The sequence below is a fragment of the Toxotes jaculatrix genome, chromosome 4 (genome assembly GCF_017976425.1).
Source record: "Toxotes jaculatrix isolate fToxJac2 chromosome 4, fToxJac2.pri, whole genome shotgun sequence".
NCBI lineage: Eukaryota > Metazoa > Chordata > Actinopteri > Toxotidae > Toxotes > Toxotes jaculatrix.
Genome location: NC_054397.1, coordinates 18,580,869 through 18,607,714, shown reverse-complemented (window position 1 = coordinate 18,607,714; position 26,846 = coordinate 18,580,869). Strand labels below are relative to the sequence as shown.

The window sequence follows — 26,846 nt, the reverse complement described above, 5'->3', positions numbered from 1 at the left end:
TCTAGCGCGGTTGTGTCATTTTATTTGTTCCTCACATTTATGCAATAAATTACTGGATAAATGTATTATTTTTAACTTAGGGATTAATTAGTCGCTTGAAATAGCGTTTAAATGTCAAAGTACGCTGCCTTTAAGTACCATCGAAAATTTGAGATTTCAAAGTTAACCCCACAGGACTTTAAATATAGTGAGTGTTGCATTTAGTGGAATCAAAACATTTATTAAAATCTTGACAATTTGACTCTTCTCAGTCATACATTGGAAATTTTACCATTTTGTTTTTAATTTCCAACTGAATCTGTATTTGCTTGTGCAGGAAAACCATATTTACCTCGTTTATGGTGAATATACAGCAGCTATCTCTCGTTATGGGTGTCACTGCAGTTATTTACAAAGGTTGATATTTAACTATATGTCTATATACGGTACAACAGTTAAAATGTAACTTAAATGTACATTTTTTAAAACTGACATGAACTCTTGAGACAAGAGTAAAAAAAATCTTACATCTTCTAGACAGCAACACACATATTGAACCCTTTATAATGCATCTGTGGTACTGGCTATCACAATTTCATTAAATTAAATAAATGATCAAATTACTGAAAAGTGAATGCTAGTGGACTAGTGACCTTATCACTGATCACATTAACCAGATAATATCAGTCAAATGTGAGCTTCAGATGGAATGACTTTGCCAAACCTTTGCAAGGTGACAGCCCTCAAAACACACTCATTGCAAACAGCTTAGTACTCCTTTTAACACATAGTGGTCCACCACCAAAGGGCACATGTACAATTTGTACAAGATCAGGATCTATGGAAATGTTTCTTTAACAGTCCTCTGCTGGTGTAACTGTGATCTCTGGTAGTGACTGTGGTGCTTCTTGGCAACTCTGTGTTTGTGAGACCATGACACACGCCCGCACCACCATGTCTGACTGGGGACATGATGATGAGGAGAGGTGGTGTTTTCTGCGCAGGATCAGATGAGGGTTTCTTAGTAAAGTATAAAACAACATCCAGCGCCTTTTGGCCTGGCTATTCACAGGGGGATCTGTCAGAAAAAAAAAAGTTAATTGTTAATAAACTGGAAATGAAGTAAGACACTAATGAGGAAAGAGTTGCACAAATAATCAGAAAATAAAATAATGATAAAACATATAGATCAGTGCAATGCAATGTAAATTCAAAGTATACTAGTGGAGGATACTAGCTTGGTGCATCTTAGATAGCGACAGGTGGAGGCAGTAGTTATTTAGTGGATTGTACATGTCAGATCTACACACACACACACACACACACACACACATACACACACACATACGCTACTGACCAGGTGGCATGTTGCTGAATGTAGAGTATGCAGACATCATGTGTCTCTCCATCTTGCTGGAGACCAGCAGCTGGCAGAAACACACTGCGACTGGATTGTTGTGATAGTGGTCAGCAAAGATCATCCCAATCCAAGTACTGTAACCTGGAATAGGTGGGAAGCACCATATATGAGAAAAAACACGACATTTACAGTATTTCTATTTATATTACTGTTGTTTTATTCATTTATTTTATTTTTATTACATTTATATGTAATAAAACTGATGAAAATAGCTAAAAAAATAGCTAACTGACATGCATATGAATTATACACTGCAACCCAAAGCTATTCCCACACTTACTTCTCAAGATCTACTTCAGTTGTACACTGTAAATCAGTAAACCAGACTATCAAATTTCTTTATCTTATTTTATTACATTAATCACACTAACTTCCTGCTCTCGTCTTGAAAAACACCGTATGCCAATGATTTCCTTTTTTCTTGCACATATTTTCGGTTGAATTTAGGCTCACCGGTATCCAAGGTTTCATATCCTCTCTGCATGATGGTTCGGTCTATGCGGGACACCAGCCATGTTCCTACAACAAGGCTGAACAGCAACCTCATGATGCAGCTGCTGATCCCCATCACCACGTTGTAGAAAAAGAAGAAGTAGTTGAAGCAGTGGAACGCCTTCCTGAAGAGGAGAAGAAAGGATAACTGTGATTTTAAACTACATTACCATACAGATTTACTTTGGATCATATTCACTTGTTCTACTGATGTTTGATGAAAGGGTACTAAGGGGATTTTCCACAAGCAGATAGTGTGGTGGCATTTTACATATTCTAAAATGCCACCACACTATCTGTTTGTTCCAGCAAGTAAGGAACTGCAAGTTTATGACCTCACCATCACATAATATCCTCAACAAGTCCACATTACACAGCTAATAATTAATACTATTACTGTATTTATCTACTTCTTTATCACCAGCATTTCCCTTTTCAAATATTAGTGTTTGCTGGTAAAACAAGGGGCCTGGGTTTTACGGTGGTGTCAGTCTGATTATGATTATGATTTATGGTCCACACTTAACATCTATACTCAAATAAACCCACCTGTTATTGAGAGCAAGAGGTTTCTGTTTATCTGTTGGAGACATTTTGTCCTGGAGGAAGAAGATCTGAACCAGAACTATCTGAAGAATCACCAAACTGATCACTAGACAGATGGTGAGACTGAGAGACAAATAAGAAGAAGAAATCACTTTGTCAGTGTGTCTACATGTCGATCCAACCATCCATTCGTATGCTATCACATATCCACAACTATAAGGAAAGCAGCCTTACACAATGATTCCCAGACTAGTGAGCATGCTCAGTGCTTTTCCGTGCTGTATAGGAAGAACCAGCCCATAGACCAAGAGCAGGGCAAACTGGAATTGGACAAAATGGATAATCAGATAGCCTAAAGAGAAAAAAAATTGCAGATTCATGTTAGGAGTTTTCACACAATTCCAATTCACTGCATTCCCAGTTACACAATATGTGCTTGGAATTTGCAGCAATAGGGCATTTCAGGGTTAGATTTTAATACCTATGTATTAGAAGTTGCCTCAATGATACTCTAGGTCAATTTGCTTTTTGACAAATTTCATGACAAAGTAATCCAATAAATTACAGGTAATCAGTCTTTTTATTTTTCAGACATATTACTTTCTTTTCCCTCCTTTATGTGAGTTTAGTCATGGGTAGGTACTACCCCCGTTTGAGAATCCATTTCTCTCAAGACTTAAATCTTGGTGCTGGTGTTGTTTGTTAAATATGTCAGTTGGTTCAAATGATTAAAAACTCACCCCACAGAGTAAATGCTATTTGCCATCCAGAGTATCTCGCAATGGAGGCCTGTGAAAATCAATGAGAAAATCTGTTTATAAGGTCTTTTGGACCAAAGTGAGTGTGAACTAAATACATGCAAAAACATAAGAGGTCAAATAGAATGACATGCAAACATTCACAGAGACACACAAAATGTTCATATGTGTAGAGTATCCATTTGCTCTACATGTCTGAATGTAGAGCAAATATGTGTGTATGTGTGTGTGTCTGTGTGTGTGTGTGTGTGTGTGTGTGTGTGTGTGTGTGTGTGTGTGTGTGTGTGTCTGTGTCTGTGTATGTGTGTGTGTGTCTGTGTGCGTGTTTGTGTGTGTGTGTGTGTGTGTGTGTGTGTGTGTGTGTGTGTCTGTGTCTGTGTCTGTGTTGGTGTCTGTGTTTGGTAGAGCTGGTTTTGCTTTTGCATTGACAATTAGCCACAACCTGTTCTCCACTGTGTGAGCCTTGTTAAGACGGCTGAGAGCCAGAAACAAATAGAGCTGGTGGGGTGCAGTGGCCATATGGTTTGCAATATTCACACACAGTGACACACATCCTGACCTGGAAACACAGTTAAACTGGGGCCAATGTCACACTTGTGAATGCCCATTTTAAGTCTTTAGTGAGAGGCTGATATTAGATTTGCTCTAGAATCTACTACCATCTGCTGTGTGTGTGTGTGCGTGTGTGTGTTTGTGTTACTTACTACACTGACAGCAGAATTAGGGTTGTGAAACTTCTCAGGAAGAAAACCTCTCTGTCCTTTCCACAGTCTCTTCATGTGTTTCCTATAACATCAGTACACCATGTAATAACTGTAGAGAAATTTCCTACTAGTAAACGTAAACAGGTTATTTACTTATTGATTAACTTATTATTTCATTTATTATTCTTCCAAACAGTTTACATAAAAATTACTGAGTTAAAACATCAATACAATTTGTATAGTTCATATATTTTAGGATCTCTTACCTGTAACATACCAATACATGGAAAGTGTAGGCAACAGAGTTGAGACTAGCAAAGATGGTGGTAGCTAGCCAAGATTCTGGAAAAAACAGAAATAAATGAAGACACTTTAATTAGTGTTTCATGGAGTCTTGACCATAAATAACAGACGTGAGATGATTTTTGCCTTTTTGTTATGTGAAATGTTCAGAATCAAGAAAAGAGGACAGATTTTATGTAAACAATTCTAAAACGTTCACATGAATGGGGCTTTAATCACACAGATCACAAATGCACGGGATATGTATGAGGGGTGCAAACCAACTCACTCCTGGCCACAACAATAAATTCTTCCAGCTGTGGTATCATGACTCCCAGAGCTTCAGTCTGGTTACAAGTCGTAATCATCTGTTGCAGTGTATTCTTCCATTTTTCTACTTGGTCAAAAGCTACATTACTGAGACTGTAGTCAGCAAGAGTCATCTGGAGAAATTACAAAAAGACAAATGAATGCACTGGTACCTGATGATACAGACGCACAGAGAAGTTTTCTGAAACAAAGCCTATAGTTGAAATATTTGGATTAACAGAATTAAAAGATGTCTTTACTGTATATATGCCTATAAGGGATATGATGGCAGTGCCGATGATCCTGTTGGGGAACTTGAAGTAGGGGTCCGACTCATACACTCGTCTCTGGAACCAACTGAGTGGCTTACTGCAAGACAGAGAGGTCAAAACCACTGTGTGTGTATATGTAGATATATGTGTTTGGGTGTATCCATGCTTTCAAAAGTTATATGAATTCTGGTACTGTAAATACAAGTTTTGTGACACCTGGAATCTTTATTGTCTTCTACGTGACATTACAAATTTCACACTCTGACACTCATGATATCAGTGCAGTTGACAAATCTTGGATGCTGAAGCTTACCAGGACCGTGCATCACCACACCAGTTTCTGAAGATACTCATCTCATTCAGAAAATCTCAACATTCAACTCAATTTTTAAATTATAGCAAAATTAATCACAAAGTGTGTCTTCCTGAAAGGAAGTCCAAAAGACAACAAGAAATCTACCTTGTGTTATGTTTAAATTAAAATGCTCATAATTAATGGTGGACTGGTTAAAACATGCAGAAATAGTGGATGTCATCACCAGCACTGGTGCAGGAGTGGATGAGTGTGTATTCTACCTGTGTGTTGGTGTTTTCCTCAGCAGTCTCTTAACGTGCTGAATCTGGTGTTGCTCATTCAGCTCCTCGGGGTCCTGGCAGCAGATTCAGCAGATTCATTTTCACAATGAGTTAATTATTCAGACAATTAATCAAAAAAAAAAAAAGGCATAATTACTGTCAACCCTAAGTTGCCAACAAAATAAAAAGAGAAAATAAAAATAAAAAACAGAGAATAAAACACAACAGAAAACAAAATTTCTCAATAAACGTTATATAAAATCTTAAGAAGTCTTTAGATCAACAGATTTTTCCATAAAGGGAAGGGCAGGCTGACCTCCTGTTCCAGCTGCAGATGTATTCGAACAGCTTTAATAAGTATGTAGATAAATCGACCCAAGAGGAAGATGAGGGAGAGGATGCAGGGCCACTGGACAATTATCTTCTGGTGTTTACCCAAAATCTTTAAAATCATACAAACAAGATCCTCTATTAATTTTTTTTATAATATATAATATAAAATATAATATATATAGGTTTAGTACTCACCTACCTTACCACCAGGACAGGTGAATGTATCCCAGACTGTAATGATGATCCTACAAAGAAGCATCATGTAAAATATTTCTAAGGATAATAAAAACTTTCACATATATATGATGTTACAATGTTGCTCCACCCATTGGCTGATAGAATATAAGAAAACTTTTGTAATATATAATGTGTTTCTGAAAACATCAGTGTGATGAATGTTTACCAAGACAGAGAGTAGAGTATTCCCAGCATGGCACCAGCTGTTCTGAAAGGTGTAGACAGACAGGCAAAGAAAGGGAAGTACACCAGGCCCACTTCTAAAGCCCCAACCAGGTACACTATAGCTGAGGAGTCAGGAAACATCACATCAGTCAGTGTATGCATCTAGGTATGGTAAAGATATTGGAAGATGTAGTCTGGATAACAATAGTGAAAGGAGGGAGTACCTCTGGCCCAGGGTGGGACCGTGAAGGGTATGTAACGCTCAGAGAAGAGCAGCAGGACACTGGAGGACACAGCACCAAATGCAAACCCATAGGACCAACGGTTACTGAGGCTGCCTATTGTATCCAAAGGCCTGGGGCACAACATTTACAACATGTCATAAACAAAGACTTTGCCAGTTTTTCTTCTTGACATATTAATTGTTGCTGGTGCTGACTTACACTACAATGCCAAAACGTCCCCCCAGGAAGGGCAGTCTGTGGTCGATGGCCAGTTTTTGGGCTCTTCTCTGGAGGAATGAGAGCACCCCTACGATCAACACCTGGAAGACAAAAAATACATAGTACATAAATAAACACATAAACAAATCTCCTGGAACAATATTTTGTTCGCATTGCTACAACAGTTTTACTGTGGCTACAACTATGCACAAGTACACTTTTATTAGCTGAGCTTTTTTATTTTCTTATTTATGTTTATATTGAAGGCTAAATGGATGGAAAACCTACTGCTGGAATAAGTGACAGGTGCAGGAAGAGATCTACAGAGATTCCATTTTGACAGTCCTGAACTGTGGAGACCCTGAAGGAACAGTGACAACATGAACATGATGTGATTTAATGTAGCTGAGAGGACTGAGAGCAGAACAAAATGAAACAGAATACAAATGAATGGGATGGAACGGAGACCAGGCTAAGACTCAACCACACTAAACTTTTCAAAATATAAAAACTGAACAGAGGTCGACAACAGAACAGATGAATGTGTTTCTGCAATTTGCAAATCATTAACACTAAATAATATGAGTTCCTCGTGTCTGTTGGTTTAACCCTTTGTTCTCTAATCCTTCATTTCGAGCCTGTCTGGGCTCAGGTTCAGGTTTGCTGTTTCTCTGCCTTGATTTATCCCAAACTGTACATGACATGAACATAACCAACTAGCAGCTGAAAGTAACAAAGGAAAGAGCTGTATCATAGTGTTAGTCGCAGTGCGGAGAGTATTTACAGTCTGTACTTACTCATGTTCTACTTGCTTTCGAATCATCCTTGATAAGTCAGTTCATTGAAGCCTTGTTTCTGCTCCACTGTTAAGACAAAGGAAGTGACTGTGGATTGATATCGCTTCTCTGTTTCCTGGTTTCGACCATGTGATTCACACATTTGACCTTTGACCTCAGGATACAACACTTTCTGTCCTCCCTCCTGATGTCTGCCTCCGTGTCTTCTGCCCGTTTTTTCTTTTGCCAATTCATTTGCTCACTCTCTCTCTGTTTGTCTATATCACAAACACACACTCACGAACATTATTGACCACTGTGTTACTCAGTATAAAGAGTGTAAACAATTATCTCACCCACAGAGATAACCAACCGATCATTCACCTCCTGCCTCCACTTTGCAAAGGAATGCTTCTCAGATAGCGCAACAGAAACCACTATATCACTGTTCCTTTCTTTTCCTTTCTCCTGACATCAGCGTCGTTGCAGAAACTACATTTACTGGTTTCACTTCTTTATTTTTTTCTTTATTTTTCATCACTTTTACTTCTTCTATATACATGAACCAGACTTCTTATTAATGTTAGACTTAGAGAGATGTGGATTTTATTCATAAAAAGAAAAAAGATATTGTTTACTGCTGAAAGACGTTTATTGCTTGTGGCATTTAGACAAAAACATTTAGGACAGTTAGGATCCAGTTGTTGGACACAATCAGATCCTGCTTGGTCACTTTGGAGGTGACATCACCACCTGTGCAGATCAGCAGCTCTCCTCCTTGGCGATCAAAATGTCCATCTTGGTTAATCTGCAGAGACAATTATAACATCACTTGGCTGTGATTCACTCTGTTTTGCTCAGCTCAGTGTAGGTGCAAAAACTGAAAATGAGGCCGGTCACAAGGCTCTTTTGGCAAATCCCACCTCATACCAGCTCGCTTTGTGAGATGTAAAACTAAAGACATCCCCATCAGCCTCAGCTGTACTTTGTGTTTAGTGCTGATTAGCATGCTGACATGCTAAACTGAGATGTGAACATGATATATATTACACTTACATGTTAGTATTGTCATTGTCAGCATGTTGCCATGCTTGTGTTTAGCTCAAAGCACTGCTGTGCCTTGATATGCAGTAGCTTCATAGAGCTAACATGACTTCAGACTCCTGTAAGATCTTATTAATGAAGCAAAAGGACTGTTACAGGGTTAAGACCCCCCAAAATGACAACATATCCTTGAAAGATTTGGAGATGACATCAAAGTGCTATACTTGACAAAAGAAGATTTCAGTCAGCTTGTCCAGTTATCATTATATTTAACTGTCAAATATGTACAACTGTTTTGTCAGGGTTTTTATTTTTTTTTGCAGTGAAAGCACTAATCTACAAGGATCTCTTGAAATCTAGTGCTTTTTCAGAAACAAGGTATGCACATCAGAGGCATGACAGAGGTGTTATTTTCCGGTAAAGATTAGTGACCACTAATCAAAACATAAATAACAAGCTAATTTTGAAATCTTCCAGTCATTTGAGTCAGCTGCGTTTGCTCGTGACTGCAGTCTTTAATTTTTTTTTTCACCACCAGATGGCGACTCAAGCACTTTTTCCACCATTAAGTCAACTTGGGTGTTGTGTGAATGCAGAGAGAGAGGAGCAGCTGTGTGTACTCACTGTCTCTGGACACACAGGGTACACTCGTTGGCATAAGTGTTTCCATCGCTGCCACATACAGGAGCAAGGTTCAGTGGGCACGCCACAATCTCATCCATGGTGGGACAAGAAGGCTGCCAGAGAATAACATTTTTTAATTTCTACCAATAGCACTTTAGCGTCACTGAACATTTCACATCAAACACACACACAAAAACAGAATACACTCCTATGCACAAGCTGTGTGAGTCAAAATTTTACACAAAGAGATATTTGTATGTCACCTTTATCATGTGGCCAGACATCTGCTCTGCATCTGTGAAAAAACCAAAACAACATCACATGACATCTAAAACCATAAATGTAAAAATCATACCTTCATAACAAAGTCCAGAAGTATGTGAACAACCCACCTCATACAAAAAAATATAATTTGCATGCAAAACTGAAAACACATGTGCAGAGTCAATACACTGAGAAGTCAATACACTACCTGTGATATATTTGTGATTTATATATAGTCCCTGATATTGATATTTCTGATCCATTATTGTTAATACACTATAAATATTGGTAATATATCTCAGTGCCCACTATGTAAAACTGACATACCAATGATTTTACATATGTGATGTAAACACGTATTTTCTATTTGTAATTAACAAGGATCACATGAAAACAAAAAACTTCCTGTAATACTTTTTTTTACAAACACAGTATGTTTCATTCTGTGGCACCTAAACAGAAATCGCTCAAAAATTTCTTTATAGATTTAAATCTCGATCTTTAACACCCTTCAAGATTTTTTTTTCTTTGTTACCTGCAGCCACACAAATAAGCAGGAGTCCCAGGAAAACAGCTCCTCCAGTCATGATGTTGGTGGATGAATAACTCAGAGTGACAGAAACCTCTGAGTGTGTCTCTGTTCTCTCTAGCTATATACACTAACTGCGTGTGGGTGTGTGTGGGAACACAGCAGGTGAAAATAGACACACAATCACGCGCACAATCTAGAAACTCATAGTCATCAGCACACATTAACACACACGCCCAAACATACAGCAGACAAATCTTTTGTTCAGTCAATAGCTACAACCTTCCATTTAACAAGCCTTTTTTGTATCTAGAGCCCAACTGGATACAAGTACAATGGCAAAAAACAAACAAACAAAAAAAAAAGAATAAGGAGTCATCATTCAAAATGTATGAATTTTTTATTCATTAATGTAAAGAGTAACTATGCACAATGGGTAACAGACTCAAACTGTTATTTAATACTTAAAAATGTAAACAAATAATAATATTGAGCACAAGAAGAGAAAAAAGATCACCACTTTAGTACTGTTCTGCATTTCACCCTTTATCTCACTACTGTCTCTGCTTTTTACTCGTTTCAATCATTTCTCTCAATCACATGCAATCCTTCGTTCCATGCTTTCAAGTTTCAAACAAATCTTTTAATGCAGTGATGTAGCTTCAATTTGTCTGAATCATTTCTGTGTTCCAGTGCAGACATTTGTTTATAAATGTCTAATTTGGCTTACCCAAATCCCTACTTCTAAATGTTTGAAATGAAAAGGCTGCTAAGCCTGTAAAGTGCTCACATTTAATAGAGGGGTTTGGTGGGTTGTGGGCTGGACCCCCAGTGTTGGTAGCAGGGTAGGCCCCGAAGCCTCACAACAGTTATTTGATCCCCGAGATAACGGAAACCCCTTCCAAGATCTTGTATGACACAGAGCACCCGTAATGACAATCGGTCATCTATTTAAATCCTGGATATGATTTTTTTTGGACTATAAAGCATTGCAAGCACAGCTCTAATTGACATGGTCCCTGTTTATGTGTAGTCTGGCTTACTGACTAGCTCTGGAAACATAATATGTATCTTAGTCTCATGTCTAAAATGAGCTACTGACAGTACAGTTAACAGTACAGTGTGTCAGCTTATTAATGTTGACAGACAGAAAGATTGGAATTTGGCAATGTCACTAAAAGAGAGAAGAAATCGTAGTCTAATGAAGACTGAATGAAAGAGCACATGTATTACATAATATGTGCTTTTTCTTTCGAGCTGCTGAAAGTAGAAAGAGGAGGATTTCTGTCAGTGAGATAGAAAAAAATAAAATAAAATAAAATGAAAGCACAACTTAAACTTCACACTTAAACAGTTGCCTCTTCAACATTATGCTGGTTGATCAAAGATACATATTCAGCTCCATTTGGCACAGATACTTTTTGTTCACTCCACAATTTTTTTTTTCTGACTTGACATCACACAATTGCTACTGTACATAATATCCACATTGGTGCTGGCTCAGGTCTAAAGCACCCCCATCATGCCCTTACACAGCCATGTATAAAAGCACGTTACTGGAACTACCAACTTTAGATCCCATACAAGAACTGTAGCTATGTAACTGTCTCCTCCATGTATGGGAGCTGCAGAATCACCTGCAGGAACATTTCCATTTGATTCCTCTCATCACCAAAATCACATTTGTTTTTTTTTTTACAACAAAATTTGGATTTAGACTCCACATGTATATATGCGCCAGTAATCCAACCTCAATGAAGCAGTTTTCTTCAGTCCTTTACAAGCTGATCCAACGACATGCTTTGGCACACACACAGAAGGGCTGGCAGTCAAGGTGTGTGGCCCAGTGGAAAGCATGCAATATATATATTTCCAGTGAACTTTCAAAAAACAGTCCAAATTCTTCAGCAATATTCAACTTTCTTGTGTCCATTCTGATTAGCCTTCATTTCCATTTAAAGAGGAGGGCAGGACGAGTAATAACAAGCCAGTCTAGCAGACTTGCACATCTTGTACAGACATCAAGAAACCACAAGATTTTTTTTGTTGTTGTTTGTTTTGTTTTTGACAATAAAGGACACACTTAAAAAAAACAGTCATTCATCAACTCCACAAAAAGCTCCTTTTTGTGCTTTGATGCATGTTGGTATCTGTCTTATACATTCCTTGGCAGCCTAAATACATTTTTGTGTTTAATGGAGTGTTCAGATTCTTCTCTCCACCAAGATACAGTATAGGCACTGTGCTGGACAATGTCAAGGACACCAAGAAAAACAAATAAAAAAAAGACATCTTGGTTATCAATCTTAATTGTTATCCAAAGACCAAAAAAAAAGAATCCACAGAGGTTATGTTTGTCAAGTAAAATTAAATAATCTTAAAAAAAATCTAATTAGTAAAAATTAATATATTGCATGATAGCATGTTTCTGACTGAAATCAATTGGATTGTAAATGTTTTTTTTTTTTTTTAAACTAGCATTTGCATTATAAAACAACTGCGCTTGGTAACGAAATGAGATTGAGAGAGGCTTGACCCTGAATAAAAAAGTAGTCAGTCAGTCCATCTTTAAGCAGTTGGCAGTGAATGATCCGAACTTGTTTTTGTTTGTTTCGTGCTGCTGTGGTTTCACCATACAGAGTAGCACATACACAGTCCCACTGACTACTGCTAACTACTTCTAGGAATGGGGAGTAAAAACAAGAGATATTTCCTTCTATCGTCCCCGACGCCTTGTCCACTGAGTGAGTAGCAGGGCTACAAGCTTTCCAGTCTAACACAGCATTATAATCCTGCTGCTGCTTCAAGTGTTCAAGTCTCTTCTTTCTCTCTGTCCACCTAGTGAAGGAGAAGAACCAGTCTCCATCCCTCACAGGAATATCTTCTCAACTTAAATATATTTATATTTGTCTTGCATTGATTTGCATTGAGTTTTCATTGTTTCAGTGTCTGTCACGATACCTGCAGTCTCTTGCCTTTTCAAGGGGCTGTGCGCTGAAGTGCAGGTACACTGAGAAATGATAATTAAAAAAGACTAAAAAATAGAAATTAAAAAAAAATATTGTTCATCTCCCCCTCAGGTTAGTGGTCCATATATTCTGGGGTGAGGGGGAGGGAGGGTGAAGCATAGCCACTCCCATTGGTGGTATGTTGTGGAATCAGACACAGCTCTCCCTACTCTTGTTGTCCATGAGGAAAGAGTTCAGCTGGGAAAAGTCCACTACCACAGCGTCCCTCTTGCTCAGGTGGACGTCTTTCAAATGGTCCTCGTCACTTTGGTCCTTGGCAAAATTTACAAACACCTACAGGACGGAAAGGAAGAGGAAAAGGAAATGAGTATTTGCTTGAACTGTAGAGGAAACCCAATTACAGTCAGAGCCTTGGGTACATTAGCTTACTTGGTCGAGAGTCGTCTGAGAGACGGAATAGTCCTCTATGCTGAGCGCCTCCTTGTTCTTGGAGAGCAGGGAGAAGATGCGGGCGAGGGACGTGAGGGAAGAGGGCAGCTGGTATTGCAGCATGTTGCGGTGTTTCTCCTTCAGTGTGCTGCCGGGCAGCTCCCGCTCAATAAACTCCATCACCGGCCGAAGGTCTGGGTCTGGCCCCGCCACCCGCAGGATGATGGTGTAGCCATCACCAAACCTGATAAGAATGAAACGAAGCACATTTCATCCAACTGAAGAGATAATATGATGACAAATGTATTACCATTATCATTTATTTCTCATTACATTTTAGTAATCAGGAAGATTTTAAAATTTGCTATTGCTATTGCTCTGGTGTGTGTTCCTACCTGTTTTTGAGGTGCTGCACGCTGCCCAGACAGCGGAACCTGCCATTGACCATTATGGCCATCCTGGTGCAAAGTGCTTCACACTCCTCCATACTGTAAAAACACACAAGTACACACCAAGGTGAGGTTAGCCATGTTGGGATAAGTGCATAAAATAACAGGGATAAAAGGGAAGAAATTATCTCTTCGATGCAAAGAAAAAAATAGTTCAGTGTGTGTTGATACACAACACAAGTTAACTGAATGGATGTAGTGTGGATGGCCAGTCTAACCTGTGAGAGGTCAGGACTACAGATCGTCCCTCTTTGATGATGCTGAGGATGGCATTCCATAAGGCCCGGCGTGCCTTAGGGTCCATGCCTGTTGTTGGTTCATCCTGTCAACAGGAAACAGCAGATTCTCAGCTGGTGCAACAATATAGTGTTAAACACACAATCCACTGTCTTTAGGAACTTCTGGGTTTAACCTGCGGCCCTGCTTATTTAAAATAACTCTAAAATAACTCTCTCTGTTTATTTTTTCTTTCACTGACCAGAAACACAACAGGTGGTCCTCCTATGAGAGCGATGGCAGTAGACAGTTTCCTCATGTTTCCTCCACTGTAGCTTCCTGCTGCCTTGTCCACATATTTGACCAACCCCAGCTTCCTGATGCCCCACTCTGCCACCTAGGGGTACAGGATAAAGTTTTCAGTGTCAACCATATTTACATACATTAATTTTTTTTTTATTAGCATAGACTGTTAATAGAAGATTGTATATCTGTTTGTTTATTTGTTTATCAAAAACTAAAAAAGCAAGACTTCATTTAAAGTCTAATGTACATTTAACAAGATCAAAACAATAAGTCGGTTTGGATGTGTGTTTGTTTGTTGCTGACCTCGCAGACTTCCTTCTCTGGCACTCCTCTCAGGATGGCGTAAAACTCGAGGTGCTCTCTGCCAGTCAGCAGGTCATTGATAGCATCAAACTGAGGACAGTAGCCCATGTTCTGATGCACTTCATCTATCTCTGTAGTTACACTGGAGTGTGATAAACACAAAGAAGAGTATAATTAAGTTTTATAGAAAGCATAATTATATTTTTGTATCTTGTAAAGGTATCAACTACCTCTAACTTTCTCATTGATGCAGATAAAATATTCCTTTCTTGTCGGGCAGATAGGAAAATGTTTTATATATTCTATAACAGTCTATAATAAATGACCTGATGTATTGTTTATTCTGTGGTGTGATGTGTCCTTACCTTTTCCCAGCCAAGTAGGCCTCTCCACTGGTCACCACAGAGTCTCCTGTCAGCATTTTAAAGGTGCTGGTTTTCCCTGCGCCATTCACCCCCAGCAAACCGAAGCACTGCAGGAAAAGAAAGACAATGTGACCTTTATTTTCACAGGAATGTAGAGCATTTTTTCTTGACTCAGTCTCACAAATTCATTATATTAGCTGGTAATTTTAAACCCAATTTGAGTAATGTGTGGCAGGTACAACAGGTTTAAGATACTGTATATGTCTCGTACCTCTCCAGGGGGGATGCCAACACACAGTCGATCCACTGCTGGCTTCTGTTTCCGCTTGTAAATCTTTGTAAGCTGTCTGAGCTCTAGGATGTCTGACTGTCCTCCTCCACTCAGGATCCTCTGTCGCTCTCTGGCCACATCCTCATCTTCTTCTCCAATAGGCTTCAGATGACTGGTGGATGACCTGGAAGATCACAGACAGTAAAGTGAGGAGAAGTTACATTTAACACAGAATTATAGGTGGTTTTAGATTTGAATCCTTGTCCCAGAGGGAATTTGTTTCCTCATGCCTTAATTGCTTTGACTTATGAGTCTTAGACAGGTGTGCTGTGTTACATGGGGAAAAATCTTGTATATATATATATATATATATATATATATATATATATATATATATATATATATATATATATATATATATATATATATAAAACCAGAAGGCGGGTTTCTCCTACCTGGCCTTGAAGCAGAAGCGGTACTGAATGAGAACGGTGATGCAGAAGAAGATAACGCCCTCTATGGCCATTGCAAACAGGTTCTTTCCCACCATGTCCCAGGCCAGAGGTGAACGGAACCGGTTTTCACCTACAACAGAACCAACATTTCAGCACTGTTAGAAAAACTCTCTTGACCACCTTGTCAAAACCAGTAAAAACACATTTTTACATTAGGAACACATGGCAATTGTTAACAGAAGTCTGCTATACTTACCAAACCTCTCCAAAGCATCAGCCATTGCCTGATTCTTCACCATGTCAATTAGCCCTCTACCCAGACAGAAGTGCGGGAAGATGAGGAACACGTTCTTCAGGATGTCGTTGATACCACCGATCTCCTGAAACAGGAGTGACATCGACATTCACAGTTAATACTTAATGAGATGGGTAGAGCATTTGCTCTCAATCACTTCTTAGTTTGTCGCACATGTTTGAATGAACAATCATCAATCAATCAATTGATCCACTCCATGGAGACATTACTTACATTGCTTCCAAACAACTCCAGTACAAATGTGGAGACGCTGCCATTGATTCCTATCAGTATGTTAACGCTGGTCAGAACCACATAGGCCGTGCTGGGGATCTTAAAGAAAAATGAAGCTGGGTACATCAGCGGGGTGATTGACCATCTGGAAGGACAAAAAAGATCATTTTAGATGAGAAGAGGTTGAATGAAAATGAAGGAAATGATGAACGAATTCAAATTGAATTAGAGTCAAACTCACCCGTAGAGCAGCAGCAGAAGGGCCAACACAGGCAGATTGGTGGAGGAGACGTAGGCGTCTTGTTGGAAACACACAAAGATAATGATAACCAACGTAGCTGGGACGATGTAGTTACACTGCAAGAGAAGAAGAAAAAGAGGCTTCAGAAAGAAAAAAAAATATGCAGTATATTCAGATTTATTTTGACTTTTCTATTTTAATTTCTCACACAATTTGGAGAGGAGTCAGTGGAACCGAGAGTCTAACTGGATTGTCTTACCATATCCCAGACAAAGTTGGCCAGCCAGTAGAGGAAAGGCTGTACTCCACTGATGAACTGCATGTGCTTTGCCTTGTTTACTCTCTCCTGGATGAGGAAAACCACAAAACTGGCAGGAACGAAGGACATGGCGAAAATCACGCAGATGGACACCAAAACGTCCACTGATGTCGTCATCCTGAGTGAGACACAAGACAGCAAAGGAAGAAGTGAGAATGAGACGTGGTGTCTCCAGAAAAGGTCAAAGAAACTGTACAATTTTCAAAGGTGTTTCCATATCCTAATACTCACAGTGCGACCTGTGACAGTTGCTCCTTTGTGAGGTTGAGCGGGTGATTGAAGGCAGTGATGCCAAACTTTGTGGGGTCTTTGCCAGCTGGCAGACTCGCCCGCAGGATGCCGTTGTTCATTACGTTGAGGAAAGAACCAATGCTGTGCCAGCCTTTATTGTTAAACCAGATCTGGGGAAAAGACAAGCAGAGAGATTTTAGTTTCTGTAACATCAGAGAAAATACAGAGCAGCCTGGGAGTAAATTACTAGGTTGGCGATCAGCTCCATAAGTGGAAGAGTAAAAAGTGGAATAGTTTGTCCTTGAAAAGTATTTCACTTGGCTCTATTCCCACTAAATGATTTGCTCTGTACTGTCTCTGTCTTTAGTCCCATTTCTATGCCTTTCTTTTTCTGTATTAACAGGAATATTGCAGATGTATTTAGGTTGTGACTATTGCAGTCATTTTGTTTTGCTTTTTTGCAGTGAAATCGGGGAGGAAAAAACAAAGAGCATGAAATGTATCAGGAGGAGGTGTGGAGGTGAAGCAAGTTTTTAATCTGGAACAAATTCCACAATATGAATAGAATGAGTGATGCATATTGTGTCTACATGAGTGTAACAGCAGCATTGTTGGGAAGTTTGATAGTGACCTAATGAGCCACATGCTGTTGTATCACCACAGTGCTAACCTTGACGTTATTCTTGGAGTCCAGTCCTTGGACAAAACTGGAGAGACTGCGAAAGAAACGATCTGCTGCGGTTCCCTGGAGGGTGGGTGACACAGAGAGAGAGAGAGAAGGAGAGAGAGTCCACTTTAGCACAGGGGTAAACTGACACCGTTCAAACCTACAACAATGTGACACAATCAAATCTAGTTTGATACAGTTCTAAATATAAAAACATAAAAATGTTGAAACGCTTAGTGTCTTATCTTATGGTTGTTAGTGTCTAACAACCACAAACCATAGTAGCTAACTTTACCACATTAGTGAACTTTTCTTGAGTAATAGGCTGCTTTAGACCAGTTAAGTGTGGCGTGTAAAATAATAACAAAGTATTATGTATATGTATAATGTCTTACCCTCTCCAGGCGGAAGCGTCTCCTCAGCTGAGCAATTGCATCGTCGATTTCATCTCTGTTGGACAGAAGCTGAGAACCCCTGGCACCCAATGAAAATCCACCATATCTGTGGAGAGCACAATCAATTTAACATCAGTGAAGGACACAGCAGAGCTGCACTCAGTTCAATATTATTGATATACCAGATAGCTCAAGATCGATCGTGTCTGATAATGTACCTGAATTCGTTGACCCAAATTTTGTTCTTCAGGCTGTAATAGAAGGAAAAAAAACATAAATGGTTAACAACTCCTTGAATGAAAAATAACTCAATGAGGCCAGAATCAACATACATTTAAGTTTGCCACACAAATATGGGAGATGAGTGTTACCTTTTGCCAATAATCTGAGCGTAGGTTTTGACCAGATAGTCTGAGATGTTTCTGCCAGTCAAATTCTGAAGAGTGTCTTTGTCACTGATCTTCATCTGGACACACAAACAGGCAAAAAAAGTCAATTAACATTTTTGTTGTACTAGTTGTAAGCTATTTGGTCTTTACTTTTGTAATTTTGTAATGATTAACACTTTAGTTTTGCCTTTCTAAATGTTTGGTGTCACCAACCTGTGGTGGTGGAAGTCCCCCAGCACCAGCTGGACACTCCGGCAGCATCCTCTTGCGCCCTTCGCAACTGCACTCACACAGGGGAGACGGATTCTCCATGGTCCAGTTGCCTTTGTCGAACATGTCCTTCACACTTTGAGAGACTTGTGGGACCGACCACTCATCCTCTACTGCAGTACAGGGGGTGTCCCTAGAGTACAGAGAGAGAAGTTTATATTAAACTCCAAATCACCATTTTAGGAATGTATGTAGATTACCATTCAGTACTAATATCACATACTATTTATAGATCTTCTCTAGATCTATATATTTCTATTTTCCTGGATGTTGTTATTTTTCTGTTTTTATATTAAAAAAAAAAAAAAAAAAAAAAAAAACTCACGGTGTGTGTTCTCCTTCCATGCAGTGTGTTCCAAATCCTGGTTTTTCTGTCAGAGCTCCCAGCAGTTTATTGGTGTGAGGATCCTCAGGTATGTCATTACTACAAAGACACAACGAACCCGTTAAATACAACACACTGAAGGTGCTTAACATTCTGTTGTCATTTAAGAAAAATGCAATCATCTGGACACTAGTAATAATGGACCCCATCTGAACGTCAATGAAACAAAAGCCCTGTAACTATTGTATCCAGTGCAGTTTCAGCACTTTGCGCTGCTCAGCAAGTGGGTTTAAAATATAACAGTTAGGTAACGTGTGAATGTAAGTGCAGTTAGGTAACCTTTTACATCTTTCATCAGTTGTGCACTTTGTAGATGCAAGTAACCTTTCTTTAGGACTGTGATTGTTCATTTCTTTTTCTTGATGGAATATGAGCAAGAATTGATTGAGGTGAACTGAAGATTAAAAGGTGGTTTGACAGATAATTGGCTAACTATTAATTAATGTTAATGATTATTATAATGATAAATGAATGAAAAGTAGGGAAATGCCATGTTTCCAGGTAGAGAGAACAATATCTCACCTGATGAAGCTAAACTGTTCTTCATACATGCTGGGATCCAGACGCAGACTGGGGTACTTTCCAAATGGAGGAACAATCAGGCTGAACACCAGGGCAATACACACAAACACTGCAGGAAGAACAATCTGAAAAATAATAAAGATTTATTACGTACAACATGAAAACAGATCTCAGAACTACTGCTTCATTATAAGATGAGACTGAACTATTGATTCAAGGCACAAAGACTCCTACAGTGGTTACATCTATACATACAGCGAGAGTATGTGGAAATAGCACCAGCATACCTGAGCAAAGAAGCCTTTCCTGGAGCGCCGAGCGTAGAGGAATCTTTTCCAGAGTAGTGCAACAAACTGTTGTCTCTTCAGACTCCAGCCTTTGACCTGGTACGAACCTTTGCCATCTGTTCCACTGAGCCAGTCGGTCTCCCGGGATTCTGGGAACAGACACCACGACAGACATGAGCATACTTGCAACATGATAGGTGTCTGTCCTGATTTTGAAATATTGCTAATAATGATTGCCTGCAATTTGCCTGCAATTTTACTGGCACAAAATATATTTTTATGGTTTGCCACATCAATCTAGTTTCCTTCAATCAAGGAGAAACTGCAATTTGCCTCCATTAAAAAACTGTGACACATTGTTATCTTTGTATTTTACTTGGTGAAACAGACCTTTGGGTAAAACCAAAGAGTAAAACAATATATGAATGGCAGCAACAAGACTGTTGCTATCATTGCACTGCATGCTGGGTAGTGCAGTTCTACCTGGGTCACCTTCAGAGTCGTTGAAATCAAAGTCATCCTCAGTGAAGGGCTTCAGGCAGCTCTGGTGGTCTCCAAAGGCATGATGACGGCGAGTCCTGGTTGGTACGACTCCATCTGCAGCCACACATGAAACAAAGGAATTTAACCCACTTCAGTTTCATTTTTTCTATTTTGTTAACAGATCTTGTCCCTCTATAATTCCTTTTATACATATATATATAATTCCATTTCTCATTTAAGACTTTGTTTTAACATATGTCCAAAACAAGGGTGTAACCATGTTGTTGTTGTTTTTTTTTAAAATACATAATAAATGTTATGTGTGTAAATACTGTGAATCTAATTATCATTGTGGAGAACAGAAAATGTCATAAATCTCACCTGAAAGCTCAACAGAGTCCACTCCACTGTCCTCAGCCACTTTCAGGAAAATCTGCCCAGTTGGAAGACACAAGATTAAAACACTGGATAAACAGATGGATACAAGCTGCAGAGGTATATAACCAATAAATGAAATAGAATACGTACACCAGATGCATTTTATTTCAAGACCAGACAAAAAGCTCAGTCACCTCTTTAGTGCTCCTTACCTCTTCCAGCGTGGTGTCAGATATGCCATAGCTGGATATTCCCAGGTCGGTGAGTCGGTCGTCAAGCTCATGGAAGAGTTCCACAAAGGCTCCATCTTTAGCAGACTGGTAGGGCAAAACATAGGTGAGTTCGTGGCCGAGATCCTCCACCAGGCGAGCCTCTGGGACATGCTTGAATATCACATTAGAGATGAGGGAGACATCTGTAGGAGAGAATGGGCAGAAAGCTTGGTGAGAGGGAATCAAAAACAAACCACCTTTAAGGCAGTCAGTTTCCAGTTTCCAGTTAGTTCTTACCAATAGTGGTGGTTTCACTCTCTGGTTCGCTGCCCAAACCAGCGTCTGAACTGCTCTCTGATACGCTATCCTCCTGAACAGAAGAAAAGGAGGGGAAACAGCTAAGTACATAAAACTAAATTAAACATTTGATTTCTTTCTGATAATAAGTTCTCCCTGATTGAGTCACAGTGCCTTTTTATTTTTAAGTTTTTGCCAATTAAACAAAACATCACAAACTTGTTTTACTCCCAGCTATTACTCAAACAGAAAAAGAACAAGCCTCTGTATTTTCCGCATTTGACATTACTGGAAGTGATGTTATCTTTAATCTTCTGAAAATGTGTTTCTAATGTTACCAGTTACATATCTTTTACCTTCTCTGTTTTCTTGCTGTAGCAGACGGTGCTGGCAGAATTCCTGCAGGACTGAAGTGTCAAGTCGTAGTCTCTCTTGACCAGGGTCAGGTAGTACCCCGTCCCCAGATGAGTCTTCAGGAAGAGCGAGGAGCCTACACAGCACAGCTTGCCGTGGGAAATGATGGCAATTCGGTCACCCAGGATGTCAGCCTCATCCATATGGTGAGTGGACAGGATGATGGTGCGGCCTGAGAGGGGGAAAAGAACACATTCATTCTCTCTCATTAATTTGATAGAGTACGCTGTGTCTTTGACCCGGTGATATATAAAACAGCAAAATCAAATATATCAAGCGCTGAGAAGAAAAACTATTTACCTTGTCTGTATTTCAGCAGCAAGTCCCAGATGCCCCTCCGTGCATAAGGATCAACCCCAGCAGTAGGTTCATCCAGGATCACAACCTTTGAGCCCCCAACAAAAGCCAGGGCCACTGACAGCTTCCTCTGCATGCCTCCTGCAAAGACAACATGAAGAAAAAGTTAGAATGACACTTTTCAAAACTGCTGTCTGTGTGGTAATCTCCTTGTAAAACATGCCCGATATTACTTATGAAACTATTAAAAGGTAAAATCATTTTAAATAATCAAACTGACCGGACAGGGTGCTGGTGCGGGACTGTCGTTTGTGAGGCAGCCCAACGTCGTTCACAATCTGCTCCATCTCGGCCTTCACCATCTCTTCCGGCAGCCCCTTCAGACGGGCGTAGAACCAGATGTGTTCCTCAACCGTCAGCCTGAATTACAGCAAAACCAACGAATCACTCAATTGCCATAATGTAAGAGGCGTGCAGGCGTGCTAAGATTTCAGTTCTAGATACGATGTACATACATGCTGAAAAGTACGTTGTGCTGGGGACAGACGCCCAGATTCTGCCGGATGGTGCTGAGCTCAGTGCGGATGTCCTTGCCGAGGATGTAGGCTGTACCAGAGGTGGGTGGGAACAGCCCCGTCAGGATTGACCTGTTAGAAACCAGCCAATGATACAACAGTTGATCACCATCTCAACAGAGTAGATTTCAAATTCCAATAACTTCTCTCTTGGATCATTGCAGTTGTACTGTATGATAAAGTCTGTATTGTCTTACATAGTTGTTGTCTTGCCAGCTCCATTGTGTCCGAGGAAGGAGGTGATCTGTCCCTCGTAGAACCTCAGGGACAGTCCGTCTACAGCCAGCTTGTTTCCATGGCTGTAGACCTTCACCAGATTCTCTATGTAAACACCTGGTTCGATGTGGCCCGGCTCCTCCTCAATACACACAGCTGTGGATGAAATAAAGACAACAGCGTTTTAGCAACAACATAAGCCAAGGTTTGAAAAGACACATAACGGGAGGTGTCATCTATCTTCACAACTCTTGCAGTTCCACTTGTGAAAGTGTTTCACAAATGGTTTTATACTAGAAAACTCCCCTCTAAAGAGAAAGCAGAATAAATAGTTATAATAATGATCATGATTTGTACCTTCAGCATTGCCCTTCTTTGACAGAGGGGTGGAGATGTTCTTGTTCTCTTTCTCCCCACACCAGTATGTCCTAGTGAAAGGGAAATACCAAGCCCTGGGGATCCCATACTGACCTGGAATATGAAGAATGTTTTTGTTTTTTTTAGCACTGTCCAAAAAAACAACCTACAAGAACTCATAATTATAGGTATTTCTATCTGCACATTGATTTAGCAATTTCTAATTAACTTTGTCCACGACTCACCAGGAAACACAGCCTCGATGTACCAGGTCATTACTCCGTAGAGAAGAGCATCAAACAGCATGAGACTGATAGAGGTGGTCAGGTTGTAGCTGTCATCCTCCAGAGGGCTGGCCAGCAGGTTTGACCACTGGATACCCACCCCTTGCTCCTCAAACAGGGCAAAGTACTCACAGCCAAACCCAAAAGCAACAGGAGACAGCAGACTCTGAGAGAAGAACAGGGAAACCAGAGTTTAGCGTGGAGAAAAAGTAACTCTGGCTACAGAATGAATATGGATGTATAAACACACACGTGACTTTTTGAGTACATCCAGGAGGAGTTTTCATGTGCGTTTATATTTGTATTATTAATTTTTTTTTCCACACACCACAACAACTTTTGCTCCAAAGCCGACATAGTCTTGCCAGGCGACACACAGCACATAGGGCAGGTAGAGGGTGAAGTAGATGATCCCACCGCAGGCGGCTGCCAAGTTGGCACGAGAGAACAGGGTGCTGATGAGAAAGCACTGCATGATGGTTACTATGCCAAATGATCCCAGGAAAAGAAACACGACGCCCGAGTCACTGTATGGCAGGAGGTTGCCCATCTGAGGAGGGTGGAAGGGAAAAAGAGAGAAAAAGAGAAACAAAGTTAAAATGTCTTCTGGTTAAAGCAGTATGATATCACTTGTTTTCCACAAGTTGATGACATTTCCAGACAATGACGTGCTGTAGTCATGGAAAAACAGAGCAACTATCAAGTTAAATGTTGAATATAAACATCAGCAATGATCAGTGTGACTATGTTGACTGTTCTTCTGTAATGTGCTGACATTCCTGTGTGATGATGCCCTGTGTGCACATGTATATGTGTGTCTGTCTATATCCAACACCAACCTTCAATAACATCACCAACAAGCCTGCGCTGATCAGCAGGGGGATTAAACTGCTGATGAACCAGCTGAGCCACAGGGTGCCATTGTTCAGTCCCATAATCCTCATGGTCTCCTTGAGCCGTGCCTCCTTCTCGTACACAACGCCCTTGATGATGATGGCGACTGAGTACATCCATGCCAAGGTCATGAAGAGAGGCATCGACCGACTCATCACCCGAAGGAAACTGTGAAAAAGGCAAGAAAAGTAAGTTACATGCCCTTGTACAGGGAAAAGTTTTAGTTTTTCTTGCCACACTGTTCACTTACATGTCATCAACATAACAGGGGTAGGGCATCTGTTGAATGTAGATGCCTGTCCGTTCCTTGCTGCCAGTGACGGCTCGGATGATTCCCTGCTCGATGACGTCCTGCAGGTAAGAAAATCCGCCCCAGATGTACCGAAGGTCCTCGAAGGGGTCTGCTCTGGGACCAGGGTCCCAATACCTACAATGCAAGACGGAAATTATAAGTCTCCTAACATAAAACTCTGACAGTCTACAATTGCAGATAAAATAATAATTACACATGGCCCCTTACCCATCTTTAATCTTGTTTGTCCTCTCCACATTATCAATGTCCATGCGGATCTTATACTTGACATTAGAAGGCAGGTCAGTGCTGTTGCTGCGGGCGATACCAGGAAACACAATTCCTGCCCAGAATTTTTGGTTGTCCAGGAGACCCATGGACTTGTTGACCAATCGCTCCTCATTAGCTACCGGTTCCAGTTTGTCCAGGTTCACACACTGAAGGAGAGAGAGTGGGTTTATGTTAATGGTGTTTGAAGACACCAGTTAAAGGAGGATGGAAAAGGAAAACATACAAGGAGCAGGATATTTACTAGTGAGACAGAAGCATGCTAGTACTTAAAACGTGAATGTAAAATGCTCTTTATGAGTATAGTGTTTATTTTGAAGCTCCCGTTGTTTAGAAAGTCCTCCTCATGCTCATTTTGAGTGACAGGCCTTTAACTGCCCCAGAACAAACTAACCAACTCTTACACAAAAGTCATAACATTTTTTCCTCAAACAATCACATGCTTTCCTCACAAATATTGTTCAGAAGCTCTTTATACCTTGAACTTTATACTCTATTACACAAAATCATGTGCCTTGGGTAGACACTGAGTAACCATACCACAGTGGTTGATCTGATTTGTTGTTCCTGCTGTATTAGCCTCTCACATATTTAGCTGACATAAGCGGAGTTATACATCATCCGCTCATACTGAGTGTGTCAGAAGCCAATGAGTTCAGAAAGTATAATGATTATACAGCACTCCTAATGCTGCGGGTGTGACATTCTTTTATGGTTGTGTAAGGCCTTGACATAGATTTTGGTGTGAGAAATGTCAGTTTACACACATTATATGATCTTGGGTGAGGCAAAGTCAGTAGGTGAGTGGGTTAAGTGCAGTGCTACAACATATAAACAGTGTCAAAGGAAATTCACTGGGTTTGATATTTGTGTGGCAAGGATATCCAGTTGACCTCAAGTTAGGGTTTAGAATTCACTAATGGTAAATGACTGACATTGTGTTTGTGCATTTTATTGCATTATCCACAGTGATGAGAGGAAAGAGGACACTGAGGGGAGTCTGAGGTCATGAGGTTGATTTCAAACCACATTAAAATCACTTGTTATGTTTAGAAGATCATCAATCTGTTACCAGTAATCTGCGTCATCAGTCTATGGAGTGGAAAACTTTAATTGTTTAGGTAATCCAGTCATTAATATATTTCAGCTGTATATCACCAGGCTATGATAGCACATTTACCACTGAATGGTGCTGATTCTATAGACATCTCAATGAAGAAATCCCCTGACACAGATAAATAAGACAATAATTGCCCATTCACTGGGGCATGAACATTGATTAACATTTGGCAGGAGTTTAGGGGTGGCTGTGTAGCACTAAGGCTTAGCTCTGGCATACTGACCCAATACACAGAGTCAGAGAGCAGTGACACAATCAGCATAGCAATGATTTAATTTCTTGTGGGAAGGAAAGAAAAGAACATCTGATTTCAAGGCTTTTAATAGCTGTAACAAGACCTAAATGCCGTTTAAAGTGCATTAAGAATCAATGGACAATACTGGAAGATTTTGTAATGCTCTGACCTAAAAGGGCTGTCAGCATTTAACCTACTTTTCCACTGGGTTTTCTTTGTATCTTTACATAAATGGAAGATACTGATAACAGCTACTTTGGCTTGGTATCTTATGTACTGAATATGTTTCCAGGAAAACACACTGCATTGCTGTCATTTTGAGAAAACTAACCTCCATGAAGCGTGAAATAGTCTGTATGGCCTGGTCAGTTTCGTTGAAGACATCCCTCCAGGTATAGCTGGATCCTGCAGGTCTCTGGTCCTCTGAGGCCTTGGACAGGAAGTTGGACACATCAGACACACGCCACTCAGTCCCACTGAGCTGAATGTTAAAGAATGCGGCGCTGGCGTTATTCTGGAGCAGGGTCTGAAAAAAGAAGGTGAAAAACGTATATTGTTTATTGTACACTATGTATATAAGGTCAGTGTGCGATTACCTGTTAAGGTAAAGAAAACACACTACAAGTGGTTACTGTCATAAAGTTATTAACCTTCTCCCTCTTGCACTGTAAAACGTATGTCAAATAACAGAGAAAAAAATAAAGAGCTGAATAAACACTGTATCCCTTAAGGCTTTTGACCTTTATTATTGCT

General features: G+C 40.0%; 3 protein-coding genes across 7 annotated transcripts in view; all 3 read right to left on the bottom strand.

The window, feature by feature from the left end:
- Nucleotides 1–247: 247 nt before the first annotated feature.
- Nucleotides 248–7,478, bottom strand: stra6l (STRA6-like). The gene is made up of 18 exons (XM_041036397.1): nucleotides 7,314–7,478; nucleotides 6,805–6,877; nucleotides 6,517–6,617; nucleotides 6,298–6,428; nucleotides 6,075–6,195; nucleotides 5,871–5,916; nucleotides 5,655–5,780; nucleotides 5,339–5,412; nucleotides 4,751–4,859; nucleotides 4,471–4,624; nucleotides 4,166–4,241; nucleotides 3,900–3,981; nucleotides 3,178–3,226; nucleotides 2,672–2,789; nucleotides 2,441–2,560; nucleotides 1,853–2,016; nucleotides 1,337–1,480; nucleotides 248–1,057 (listed from the first exon to the last, which is right to left on the bottom strand). Exons 1-18 carry the CDS (start codon nucleotides 7,337–7,339, stop codon nucleotides 834–836), a joined length of 1,938 nt encoding a protein of 645 aa, XP_040892331.1. The 5' UTR covers nucleotides 7,340–7,478; the 3' UTR covers nucleotides 248–833.
- A 447-nt stretch (nucleotides 7,479–7,925) lies between these two features.
- On the bottom strand, nucleotides 7,926–9,889 carry spink4 (serine peptidase inhibitor, Kazal type 4). The gene is made up of 4 exons (XM_041036600.1): nucleotides 9,760–9,889; nucleotides 9,224–9,255; nucleotides 8,961–9,073; nucleotides 7,926–8,100 (listed from the first exon to the last, which is right to left on the bottom strand). Exons 1-4 carry the CDS (start codon nucleotides 9,809–9,811, stop codon nucleotides 8,055–8,057), a joined length of 243 nt encoding a protein of 80 aa, XP_040892534.1. The 5' UTR covers nucleotides 9,812–9,889; the 3' UTR covers nucleotides 7,926–8,054.
- A 245-nt stretch (nucleotides 9,890–10,134) lies between these two features.
- LOC121180976 (phospholipid-transporting ATPase ABCA1-like) overlaps nucleotides 10,135–26,846 on the bottom strand; it is a 40,293-nt gene continuing 23,581 nt past the window's right edge. For 4 of the 5 annotated variants that reach the window (XM_041036695.1, XM_041036698.1, XM_041036697.1 and 1 more), the window contains exons 12-49: nucleotides 26,425–26,619; nucleotides 24,679–24,887; nucleotides 24,409–24,585; nucleotides 24,104–24,326; nucleotides 23,593–23,814; nucleotides 23,226–23,430; nucleotides 22,981–23,094; nucleotides 22,605–22,779; nucleotides 22,348–22,479; nucleotides 22,113–22,252; nucleotides 21,836–21,973; nucleotides 21,478–21,707; nucleotides 21,122–21,194; nucleotides 20,825–21,027; nucleotides 20,616–20,667; nucleotides 20,235–20,348; nucleotides 19,752–19,900; nucleotides 19,465–19,589; nucleotides 18,883–18,981; nucleotides 18,501–18,690; nucleotides 18,270–18,364; nucleotides 18,117–18,149; nucleotides 17,899–18,004; nucleotides 17,507–17,581; nucleotides 16,837–17,006; nucleotides 16,546–16,723; nucleotides 16,287–16,402; nucleotides 16,046–16,190; nucleotides 15,773–15,896; nucleotides 15,517–15,646; nucleotides 15,062–15,245; nucleotides 14,791–14,897; nucleotides 14,426–14,567; nucleotides 14,079–14,213; nucleotides 13,819–13,922; nucleotides 13,547–13,639; nucleotides 13,152–13,395; nucleotides 10,135–13,055 (exon numbers count right to left, since the gene is read on the bottom strand). In XM_041036695.1, coding sequence (XP_040892629.1) covers nucleotides 12,912–13,055; nucleotides 13,152–13,395; nucleotides 13,547–13,639; nucleotides 13,819–13,922; nucleotides 14,079–14,213; nucleotides 14,426–14,567; nucleotides 14,791–14,897; nucleotides 15,062–15,245; nucleotides 15,517–15,646; nucleotides 15,773–15,896; nucleotides 16,046–16,190; nucleotides 16,287–16,402; nucleotides 16,546–16,723; nucleotides 16,837–17,006; nucleotides 17,507–17,581; nucleotides 17,899–18,004; nucleotides 18,117–18,149; nucleotides 18,270–18,364; nucleotides 18,501–18,690; nucleotides 18,883–18,981; nucleotides 19,465–19,589; nucleotides 19,752–19,900; nucleotides 20,235–20,348; nucleotides 20,616–20,667; nucleotides 20,825–21,027; nucleotides 21,122–21,194; nucleotides 21,478–21,707; nucleotides 21,836–21,973; nucleotides 22,113–22,252; nucleotides 22,348–22,479; nucleotides 22,605–22,779; nucleotides 22,981–23,094; nucleotides 23,226–23,430; nucleotides 23,593–23,814; nucleotides 24,104–24,326; nucleotides 24,409–24,585; nucleotides 24,679–24,887; nucleotides 26,425–26,619 — 5,490 coding nt within the window. In that variant the 3' untranslated portion in view covers nucleotides 10,135–12,911. The remainder of the gene's footprint in view (nucleotides 13,056–13,151; nucleotides 13,396–13,546; nucleotides 13,640–13,818; nucleotides 13,923–14,078; nucleotides 14,214–14,425; nucleotides 14,568–14,790; nucleotides 14,898–15,061; nucleotides 15,246–15,516; nucleotides 15,647–15,772; nucleotides 15,897–16,045; nucleotides 16,191–16,286; nucleotides 16,403–16,545; nucleotides 16,724–16,836; nucleotides 17,007–17,506; nucleotides 17,582–17,898; nucleotides 18,005–18,116; nucleotides 18,150–18,269; nucleotides 18,365–18,500; nucleotides 18,691–18,882; nucleotides 18,982–19,464; nucleotides 19,590–19,751; nucleotides 19,901–20,234; nucleotides 20,349–20,615; nucleotides 20,668–20,824; nucleotides 21,028–21,121; nucleotides 21,195–21,477; nucleotides 21,708–21,835; nucleotides 21,974–22,112; nucleotides 22,253–22,347; nucleotides 22,480–22,604; nucleotides 22,780–22,980; nucleotides 23,095–23,225; nucleotides 23,431–23,592; nucleotides 23,815–24,103; nucleotides 24,327–24,408; nucleotides 24,586–24,678; nucleotides 24,888–26,424; nucleotides 26,620–26,846) is intronic. The other variant, XM_041036696.1, reaches the window with a different exon arrangement.